Raw genomic sequence first — 12,042 nt, forward strand, 5'->3', positions numbered from 1 at the left:
TAAATTTTGGTAAATTGGTAAATTTTGGTAATAATTTTGTTTTTTGTCAACAATTTTCCTGATATATTATTCCACTTGTAATATGACGGTTACGTCTTCATAAGTACGCTAATTTTTATTTGAAAATCAATTTCATAAAAGTGTAATATGATGGCTATTTATGATTGACTATTTTATTTTGTCGATGTTTTCGACTTTTCGTATTCATTAAATCGGTAAATTTGGGTACTTCCGCGCATTTTGATAAATTGGTAAATTTTTAAGTAATGTCTGGTAAATTACTGAGATAAATGTTGGTAAATTACTGGGGTATATTTAGAGCAAAGTCGGTTGATCTTGCGAACTGCGCAAGATGTTTTTTTTTGCTTGTAGCTTTATACTATAGAAGATGTACCTACCTAAGCAAATTTGACCAAAAAAAAAAAAAAGGATTTTTGTTAGGAAATTTTGAAACAAAAAGAGCAGTTTTAAAAAGCGAAAATCAATTGTTTTAATGTTTGGAGTGAGGATGAGTAACAAAAAATTAGGGACTTACCATTTTCGAGAATTAGCGCCCCCTTTAAAAAAATAACCAAAAAGGGCCTGCTTATCTCATAGAAAAATTTGTAGTGCCAACGACTTCTTTTACACAATGAAAAATATCGCGCTAACACCTTTTTCTATCTTTTAAAACTGCAGTGCTTACCACCTAAATTGTCCTTCTCAAACCACTTTTTATCGTTCAATTTTACGTATTATTTCCGGAAATGAAACATATCTTATCACATCTCTAGTACAAAAAATTGATGATCGCTTCATTAGTGATGCAAAAGAGAGAAAAGAATTTTTGATTAGCTCGATACCTTACAGAAATGAGTAATTTTTTCACGAATGCTTTTCTGTTCGATAAAAAATTACTCTTTTCTGTATTTTGTGGAATAACGGATATCATTTTTCTAACCAATTGTCTACCACGATACCACGAATGTGCTTATCTTATTTTTATACTTATTTGAACTAATCACAGCGCTTTTTTCACTTTTGCATTACTAATGATATTTGTCGAATTTTAGGATATTCATGTACTTACTCGTCGTTTACTCAATATCTTGATATTGGCAATAATGACCGAAAATTCGACATTCATACTGCGTCCCAAAATATTTTCCCAGTTTCAGAAATGATACTTATCCTTTCATTAATGTATTTAAGAAGAAAAAAAATGTACAAAACACGAATTTACCCAAAAAATAAGCGATTTTCATCGGCTCAAAGGGACCGGTCGACACAAAATCTTAAACAGTATGTTTTGGAACTGGGTTTCATTTCCCGAAACGGGGTAGGTTTAGGGATGGGGCAAAAAAAACTAGATTCGATTGTTTCGAAAATGCCACCTCTTTGAGAACCCTTATATGTAGGTACCTATCTCATCTCAAGGGGTACTTCCGTAGCCAAATTTTTTGAGTAACTTTCCTGCGACCTTTTTTATTGAGATCTGCCCGAATAAACAAAGCAAAAATATTCCGCTTACTGTAGTTTTACGTTTTATGTTAATCTGTAATGAACATACCAAGAAGGATGATGACTATAATTTCAATCAGTACCATGAAGTAGATATACCAAAATCCAAGTGCATTGTACAAGACAATAATTGGTATCACAAAAAATGCAATTATAGAAAATACCAAATCAAGCAACTTCACCACTACGTAAGGTATCTGCAATGCGGGTTTCTCCTAAAAACAAAATGTAATAATGTATTTGTACTCGTAGGAGAAGAAATGAAATATTTATTTACCTACTTGATAAGAGGTAGTTGGATATTTCTATTTAAACGATTATGATTTTAATGAGTTACCTTCATTACACCATAAAGACCAACGACTGTGACACTCCACTCAACACCGAATAGATATAGTTGCAGAAAAATCTCCAGGAATAGGTCTACCGGAGTGACTGATTGATCAAATGCTATCATTGATAAAAATCGTAACCATGCGAGTATTGAACAACTTATAAAAACCAGCTTCACGGCTACGTAAGGTATCAGCAATAGGGGTTGATTCTTAATAAATAAAAATGCATTAGTACCTACCTACTCGTAAGAAAACGAACGCGGTTTTAATTAAATTACGCAGGAGCTTCGCATATATTTTTATTTAAAAATATCAGAAATACCTTTATTGCACCACAGAGAGCAGCGATTAAAGAACTCCACCCAGCAATTAATAAGACGACATTCTTGAAATTTGAATCATTCTTCAGGTATAGAAGATATTCAAAAAGAACCTGGTACGAACATTTTCAATTTTAAAATTTAACGCAGTTCAAGGAGGTACCTACTTATTTGCTTTTACTCCTAAATGAGGCAAAACATCGAAAAATATACGAGCATAGAAAATCATGTTTACCTAGATAAAATACGTCACCTTCCTAAAAAAAATCTAGAAAATTGTAAAATATATCTATCATTATATCTGTGTACGTTTAATATTAAGTTGATGAAATACGTAAAACTGCATTTTGTAATCTTTATTCGTGAACCAACCAGAGGGGAAAATACCCCCGTAAAATACTTACGAATAAAGAAAATTGTCAACTTCATCAAAATTTTTACTTTAGTTTACCATCGGTCTATTACCTATACCTACCTACTTGAAACAATGAAATTTTTCTACCTCAAGTTCAAAAAAATAAGAAATTTAAAAAAATAAATAAATAAACAATAAAGACTTCACGAGACTTACCAAATCGATAGTCAATACGATCAACGTTCCAGTTCTCGAGGAACAATCGAAGCAGCAACATTTTAATTTCTGAATCCTCGACATCTTAAACTGGTATAAGTATCACGATAGGAGATACGAAATTATTCAGACAGAAATAAAGCTCGCACAAGTAAAGGTGGCATAACGAGGTGCACGCTTCGAGATTTCATACAAGTAGGTAATAATGATCTGCTACCTACAATTTGCAATAGCGTTTATCTGCACTTATTATGCAGAAACTATTATAGAGTGAACTTTTTTCCAAGTATGTGATCAGTAATCACATACCTACGTATTTCCCCATGCTTTTACTATTTCGCGATCGATGTGGTTTTTCTGAGAAATCTATTAGCCTTGAATGACCAATGGCGGACTGGCCTATGATGCTGACTGGCGATCGCCAAGGGTCCCGTGTTAAGACCAAAAATGTACTATTGTAAGTCTCTTTTAACATGAATTTTTGCAAACTTTTGCCTTCGCTTTCGCTTCCCTCCGGCCTCTCAACTTTTCTTTTATTTCGTAACTGAAATTTTTAATTATTCAATATTCAAATTTTAAAATTGTAAAGTCAAAAAATAGGTAGACTCATCAATTGAAAAAACATTATTTTTTTATCTCTCAAAATACGAATTTTTGAAAGATTTTGCCGTCGCTCCGTTTGAATTCCTGTGTGTATTTTTTATCAAATTGAGTTCTAAAAAAATATATCATAAGTAGATATTCAAATTTTTTAAGAAATGTTGAGTCAAAAACGCTTTTTTTTACCTGAAAAAAACTTCACTTCTCGAAACAAGATTTTGCTCTCTCTCAGAACTCGTACTTGAGTCACTAAAGTTACTTCGTCAAAATTTCCAAACAGCCTCGTTTCTTACCAAAAATTTCCACTTTTTCGCAAAAAAATTCAAGAAGTATAGGCCTACCTATCCATCCTCCTTCCTAAAAATGGCCTAAAAATCCGGCTTTTTAAAAAAAATATTAATGACCAAAAAATATCTACCATTTTTAACGAAGATTGCAAGAAAGTATCATTTTCTTTGCTAATAATTGCCAAAAATTTGTGCTTTTCCCCAAAGATAGTGAGTCTTGCTTTTGGTTAAAAATTGTCAAAATTCTCAAAAATTTCTGATTTTTACTAAAATTATCAGATTTTTGCTTTCAATTTTTTCTTTTCAAAATTATTAAAGAACTCGGCTTAGGTATACTAAAAATTTCCATAAGTAGGTACCTAACTTATAGGTACCTCTATTTGTCAAATTCTCACAAAGTTCTTTTTGCTGAAATTGTCAAAATTCTGCTGTTTGCCAAGAATTGTAAAAAATTCCTCGCTTATTCCAGCGATGTCTCGCTTTTCTGCCAGAAACTGTCAGAAAACCATTCCTTTTGTTAAAATTGTCAGCCTCGTTTTATTTTTTCAAGAATTGCGATTTTCGTCAGAAACTGCCAAAAAATTGATATAAAGCCTCGATTTTTCATCAAAAAGTTTGGAGATAATTTTTTGAAAATTAAATACATTTCAATTCGTCATACTTATTCTGTTTTTTTTAATGAATTTTTTCTGTATTAAAATGTTCGCAGTTTGTCATTTCTTTGGTTACTTTTCAATCACTTTTTGGTTACTTACTTCTTCGAGCTTTTTCAGTTACAAAATTACTTTGGAAGGGGGAATTGAGTACGAGCCCTGCCCTCGCTTCACTCGGGTCTGTTTACTTTTCATTTTCAAGATTAAAATTTTTAAAAACTCATCATTCAAATTCTAAAATTTTGAATCAAAAGAAATAAACAAATTTTTTCAAACATTATTTTTACCTCTCGAAACCCGAATTTTTAAACGGCTTTGTCCTTGCTTTGCTGAGACAAACTTTTATCTGTAATCTTTAGAAGAATCCCAGTTTGAAACAACCATAAAATATTCTAAAATGAAAATAACAATTTTTTAATGAACTCAACTTAATGTAAAGTATTTTATATCAAATGATAAAATTGTCATTTCATCTTTTATTTGTATTTCATCTTAAAAACTCGTCACTTTATTTGGCAAAATTGGTATTTTTTTCTCATTGGTACCAGTCGGTAAACTTTCAGTCAACACCCTGCCCCCTTCCCCACTTCACTCCGCCCTCCTCTCTCCCCCCCAAAAAAAATCCAGTTTTTTCTTGTCTGGTCGACGTATATTTTCACAAAAGTGAGTAAAAAAAACAATTGTACAACTCGCATATCTTTAAAAAAAATGTAAGTACTGAAGATCTAGGATGGATTTCAATATTTTGAAATCGTGAATTCTGTGTCCAGAATCCGATATTCCGATCGGTATTCCTTGTAATAGCTCAGCACGATATTGAATTTGACGTAAAAGATGCCTGTGAAAATATCGAATGTTTAATTAATTATTTATGTATCTACGTAAATAGTAAGTAGGGTAAGCTACACTCTTATGGTAATCTAATCAATTTCAATTTACCAAAGGCTTGAAAATACTCTGCAGTTTACGACACGTTATATTATTTTTCTGAGAAAAACACTAATGTCAAAAAGTATTTTTTTTGGGAGGGAGGGGGACAGGAAATTTGAATTTCAACTTGGTTTCTTGTTTTGACCCTTCCAGGACCAGAGAAGATACGGATGTTCAATTGTTTAAAGAGGAGACATTTTAGAAAAAAATCGTAATTTTTTCGCTCCTGTGGCTACCCAGCCTGTGTTTGGAAAAATGCTTAGAACATATAGTGTTGTATTGTATGTGTTCTAAGGAAAAATGATGCAATTCCAAAGGGTAGCATTTGAGATTCTGCCAAGGTAAGTGCCTAAAGATTTATGTTTAATATTTTTTTGTGGGACCGTTGACAGTTTTTCTCACATAATTATTTTTAGAGAACATCAACGATTAAACTTTTAAAAAAAGTGGGAATGGAAACGTGAATTGTTTTTTTTTTAAGAATGATTTTCATTTCCGCATTTGTTGAATACTGGGGTTTCGAATTTTTAATTTCAAGTGCTTTATATTCTACAAAATATTGAACGATTTTCCTTAATTGGACTTTACGTGATTGAGTCGCTGCATTTTCTTGTGTGTAAATAGACAATGTTTTTGGAAAAGTCGTAAAAATGTAACAGCTCTTATCACATCTTTAGTAAGTATAAAGAATTGATGATCACGTCATTAGTGATGCAAAAATGATCATTCATGGTAGATAACTGATTAAAAAAATTATACATTTATTATTTTTTAATAAAAAAATTTTAAAGCAAACTTGCTCAAAAAAAAGTTGGCCTTACTTACAAAATGGCGGCCATTTTGATTGACAGGTCAGCCGAAATCGCAGATTTTGCGTTTCAACATAGGACTTGCACGAAATTTTTCAAACTTTACAAAGATAGATCGAAAGATCATGCAAAAATTCATCATCTGTCAAAATTTCAAGTGCTAAAGTGCGTTTTTCGATTTTTGGTGAATTTTTGAAAATCCAATTTAGGCCAAAAATGAGGGGAAAAATTGAAATTTTACCAAATTGACCAAAAAAGCTGAAATTTGGGATATACCCTATTTTCGACATGCCAAATCGATTGGAAACGGTTTTAACCTGTTTTGAGCAGTTCTGGAGCCTCCAGCAGATTTTCTGAACCCGAAATTCCCACAAAATATCATTAAAATAGAGTTGGAAAGCTGAAATTTATTCTGCAAACTAATTTCAATGCGCTACGAAGCACTGCAGGTGAATTTCAAGTCGTTTTGGAGCCTCCAGCGACTTTTTGAAAATTCCGGAAGCCTCCAACAGATTTTTGAAACTTTAAATTTTCACAAAATTTCATCAAATGGAGATGGAAAGCTGAAATTTACTCTACACTACAATTTTAACACCCTCTGAAGCCGACTTTAGGTAAGTTCAAGTCATTTTAGAGCCTCCAGCGACTTTTTTGAAAATTACTAGAGCCTCCAGTAGATTTTTGAAACTCGAAATTCCCGCAAAATTCCATCAAACTGAGATGAAGAGTCGAAATTCATTCTGCACACTAATTTCAATACGCTACGAAGTTGCCTGCTGGTGGATTTCATGTCGTTTTGGAGTCTCCAGCGACTTTTTGATAGGTTGTATGGCGTTTTTTTGGAAAATTGAAATTTCCTAAAAGTAGCTGGAAGCTTCAAACCATTTGAACCCACCATGTAGTGTGCGAAGTAAATTTCAGCTTGCCAACTCCATTTGATAAATTAATGTTGGGGAAATTTCAAGTTTCAAAAATCTACTGGAGACTCCAGTAATTTTCAAAAAAGTCGATGGAGGCTCTAAGATGACTTGAACCCACCTGAAGTCATCTTCAGAGGATGTTAAAATTGGAGTGTAGAGTAACTTTTAGCTTTCCATCTCCATTTGATGAAATTTTGTGAAAATTTAAAGTTTCAAAAATCTGCTGGAGGCTCCAGTAATTTTCAAAATGCCGCTGGAGACTCCAAAACGACTTGAAATTCACCTGCAGTACTTCGTAGTGCATTGAAATTAGTTTTTAGAATAAATTTCAGCTTTACAACTCCAATTTGATGAAATTTTGTGAAAATTTAAAGTTTCAAAAATCTACTGGAGGCTCCAGTAATTTTCAAAAAAGTTGCTGGAGGCCCTAAAATGACTTGAACCTTGAAGTCATCTTCAGAGGATGTTAAAATTGGAGTGTAGAGTAAATTTCTGCTTTCCATCTCCATTTGATGAAATTCTGTGGGAATTTCGACTTTCAAAAATCTGCTGGAGGCTTCAGGAATTTTCAAAATGCCGCTGGAGACTCCAAAACGACTTGAAATTCACCTGCAGTACTTCGTAGCGCATTGAAATTAGTTTTTAGAATAAATTTCAGCTTTACAACTCCAATTTGATGAAATTTTGTGAAAATTTAAAGTTTCAAAAATCTACTGGAGGCTCCAGTAATTTTTAAAAAAGTCGATGGAGGCTCTAAAATGACTTGAACCCACCAGAAGTCATCTTCAGAGGATGTTGAAATTGGAGTGTAGAGTAAATTTTAGCTTTCCATCTCCATTTGATGAAATTTTGTGAAAATTTAAAGTTTTAAAAATCTGCTGGAGGCTCCAGTAATTTTCAAAAAAGTCGCTGGAGGCCCTAAAATGACTTGAACACACCTGAAGTCGTCTGCAGAAGATGTTAAAGTTGGAGTGTAGAGTAAATTTCAGGTTTACAACTCCAATTTGATGGAATTTTATGAGAATTTTGAGTTTTAAAAATCTGCTGGAGGCTCCAGAACTGCTGAAAACGGGTTAAACCCGTTTCCAATCGATTTGGCATGTCGAAAATAGGGTATACCCCAAATTTTAGCTTTCTTAGTCAATTTTGTAAACTTCCGATTATTTTTTCCCTCATTTTTGGCCTAAATTCGATTTTCAAAAATTCACCAAAAATCAAAAAACGCACTTCAGCACTTGAAATTTTGACAGATGATGAATTTTTGCATGATCTTTCGATCTAACTTTGTAAAGTTTGAAAAATTTCGTGCAAGTCCTATGTTGAAACGCAAAATCTGCTATTTCGGCTGACCTGTCAATCAAAATGGCCGCCATTTTCTAAGTAAGGCCATTTTTTTGGGCAAGTTTGCTTTAAAATGTTCCTTAGGATGTCCCCTTCAAGAAATAGGTACGCTTTTTACAGCGCGAACATTTATTCACGAAAAATATTAAAAAAATTGATAATAGTCGCTGCGATGACCGAAACGCGTCTCACAGTATGAATTTTAATTTTTTAATACTTTTCGTGAATAAAGTGTTCGTGCTGTGAAATGTTTATCTACCCACATAACTGATTAAAAATGTGCGATAAAGGTGAAAAACGCTACATCCGGAGAACTTTTTCACGAATGCTTATCTACGCGATAATAATTTCATTGCAAAAATTTATAGCATCGAGGTCTGAAGTACTCCGGTAATTAAAATATGTAAGAGCTAATTGCTTCGTACCTATTCCGAAACATTATTGTTTATTTTTCTGGTAAATTCGTGTTTTGAAAAAAAAAATCCACCCAAGTATTTCTAATTAAGTAATCGAGCCAAAACATCGAATGATATTATTTCTGAAAACTGGGGAAATTTTTTAAAACGCATAGTGTTATACCGACATTTTTTAATCATTACGTGTTCCAAAATTGGCGACAGTGGCTATATGGTCGACACTAAATCTCGAACCAAAACAGGTTGAGTAAGGGAAGTGCTAAAAAAAAAAATAAGTAGGTACAATTTTTTCGACAATGCCTTCTCTTTGAGAACCCTTATCTACTCTGGAGAGGCACTTCCGAAGTCAAATTGTTTTGAGTGACTTTCCTGTCATTTTTTTATGAGATCCGCCCTAATAAAACGAACGATAATATTCTGCTTAGGTACATACTATAGTTTTACATTTTATGCTGTAATAAGTAGACGGAAAAGTAAGTAGGTAAATAATCACGTAGATATAGATTGGTAATATGTTTTGAACATACCGAAGAGAATGCCGTTTACAATATCATTCTCTATCAAGACGGGACCTGAGATGCGCTCATGTAATTGGAGAAGTAGTATAAAATCTTCACTTGTATACAGGACAATTGGTATAACAAAAATTGCGAGTATACAAAATATCGAATTCAGCATCTCCACCACTAAGTAAGGTATCTGCAATGCGGGTTTCTTCTAAAAAAAAAAAAAAAAAAAAAAAATTAAAATGCATTGGTATCTACTCGTAAAAGAAGAAATGAATGGTAGATGCATATTTATTTACTTAATAATAAGTAGTACTTAGGTACCTATTTGTATTAAAATGATTACGAATTACCTACCTTCGTTATACCATAAAGACCAAGGACTGTAACACTCCACTCAATGAATGAAAAAGCCTGAATAAACAGGAATAGGTTCGCACAAGAGACTGATTCATCTAATATTTTTGAATATGTCGGTAGCATTAGGATTTTCCAACATACTTCATAATACAGCTTCACGACTACGTAAGGTATCAGCAATAAGGATTGATTCTTAATAAATAAAAAGAAATTTGTACTCGTTAGAAAACGAATGAGAATTTCATTAAATTACGTAGGTAAGTGCTTACCTATGTACGCTTATACATATATTTTTATTTAAAAATTCAGAATTACCTTCAGTGCACCGCAGAAAGCAGCGATTAAAGAGCATCCAGCAATTAAGAAGACGATTCCAGAAATTGAACTATACGAGTTTTGATGATATTCATAACGATGTTGAAACTGGTTTTTAAGATATTCAAGATAATCACGACGTTCTCTGAAAACCTGGCGCGAAATACATTTTCAATTTTAAAATTTCGTGTTTAGATACGTATAGATGCATCGCCTTCCTAAAAATAGAGAAAATTAAAAACAAAGTTGACGAAATGTGTAAAACAGCAACTTTGTATCTTTATTTGTGAACCAGTCAGGGTCGAAAAATATGTACCTCCGACACCTCCGTAAAATACGAGTACGAATAAAAAAATTTTGCCAATTTCATCGAAATTTTACGTACTCGTAGGTAGGTATATTTTTACACCATTTAATAGTTTATCATTGGCCACGATTCAATTTTTCTACGTTAAGTTAATAAAACACGAACTTTAAAAAAAATAAAAAATAAAGACCACACGAGCACGAGACTTACCAAATCAATAGTCAAAACGATCAACGTGCCAGTTCTCAAAGAACACTCGAAACCGCAAAATTTTACTTTCTGAATCCTCAACATCTTCAATTAAAAATAATTCGGAAAGAAATTGAACTCGAATACAAAATAAAGTAACGTAAAACACGGTGCACGTTTCGATATCATTTCATAATAATAATGATCTGCTATCTTACAATTTGCAATAGCTGTTATACATAATAACTACTTAATGTGCAGATGCTGTTAGGTACTTATAGAGTGAAATTTGCTCCAAGTAATCACATTGTATCGTACGACGTAATTCCCCCACTCTAAACAATGATTATGGTCGCGTTTATACGAGTGTTTCAAATTGTCAATTTTTTCTACGCCTTGGTCCTCGCTTCGCTCGCACAGATGTGGATTCTACTGCGAATTTTTTAAAAACATTTCACAGATGTAAAAAACAACTCGATAAATTCCCATAACATACAATCAATGAAAAAAATTCAAATAAGTTTTTTATTCGATATTTGTGTTTCTGACTTCACTTTTTAAAAAGTGGTTCAAACCACTTCCTACCAATCCACAAAATTAAAATTGTCAAATTGATTTCCGTTCTTCTGATCTAATTAAGAGAGTAGAAAAATTGGCTCCACACATCGTAAATAATATGATACTTTACTTCTCAGTAAATATGAATTATCAAAAGCTTCTGCCTCGCATCCCTCGGGCTTTTACACACAACTGGAAGCATTAAAATCACCGTAGATGGTAACTCACCAAAAACTAGTGTAATTTTATACTGAAGTTTGGCAAAAAAAAAAAAAAAAGGTGAAAATAAGTACAAAAATGTTACATATTTTTTAAAAAGCATTGAAATTTAATGAAATTTTAGTGAAATCTGGAAAAAAATGAAAAAATAAATGCATGAAACATTGTTAACATTGTCAAGGCGTGAGTTCTCAAGCCGCAACAACTTTCCACCTTTGGAATTTTTAACATCTTCGATGTTTATTACATACAACAGTATAAAAAATAAATTATCTATGCACTTCAAATTAATTTTTTCACATTATTGTACTTTACACAAAATCTAAAAATAAATATTTTTGTACAGTCGTATAAGTACATTTCTTTGACGAAATCTTATTTTTTTCAATTGTAGGTATGTATAAATGGATGTAGGTACTATAATCAAAATGCAAATAATTCAATACAAGTAACTTGAAGAAGGTATTAAAACATATTGAAGATCTAGGATGGAGTTCAAGTCGAAGTCGTGAATTCATCTTCCAAAATCCGATAGGTATTTTAATTTGCATTCCTTGAAATACTTCAGCGTGACAATGAACTTGAAGTAACCGATGCCTGTAAAAATATCGAATGTTTAATTAAGTAGGTACCTATCTTCGTAAATAAGTAGGTAAGCTACTCTTGAGTAATCTAAGAGATGCATATACAAATATTTTTCAGAGAAAAACACTTACGCCAAAAATAATTTTTTGAAGGAAGAAAGAGTGGGACACGACATTTGAATTTCAACTTGATTTTTTTTGTTTTGGCCCTTCCAAACCCCCCCCCCCCTCCCACTACAGGAGATGTAGGCTGTTTCCAACATTTTGCAACATCGAAAAGAATTTTCGGTAGCTGCTTTAGTTCTGAGTTAGGTGACTTGCT

General features: G+C 32.5%; 1 protein-coding gene across 7 annotated transcripts in view; it reads right to left on the reverse strand.

Annotated features, from left to right (window-relative positions):
- The window catches only part of LOC135846286 (uncharacterized), a 35,269-nt gene that overhangs the window by 6,547 nt on the left and 16,680 nt on the right, over positions 1–12,042 (reverse strand). For 3 of the 7 annotated variants that reach the window (XM_065365284.1, XM_065365286.1, XM_065365287.1), the window contains 3 exons: positions 10,381–11,733; positions 9,864–10,016; positions 9,546–9,740 (listed from right to left, as the gene is read on the reverse strand). Coding sequence is in view for 3 of the 7 variants with exons in the window: in XM_065365286.1 (XP_065221358.1) it covers positions 11,651–11,733 (83 nt within the window). In the remaining 4 variants the exon portion in view is untranslated. Of the gene's footprint in view, positions 1–4,893; positions 5,105–9,209; positions 9,400–9,545; positions 9,741–9,863; positions 10,082–10,179; positions 10,357–10,380; positions 11,734–12,042 lie in introns of those variants that run through there. The other 4 variants (XR_010558938.1, XM_065365283.1, XR_010558937.1 and 1 more) reach the window with 4 other exon arrangements.

This window comes from Planococcus citri, chromosome 5 (assembly GCF_950023065.1).
Source record: "Planococcus citri chromosome 5, ihPlaCitr1.1, whole genome shotgun sequence".
Lineage (NCBI taxonomy): Eukaryota > Metazoa > Arthropoda > Insecta > Hemiptera > Pseudococcidae > Planococcus > Planococcus citri.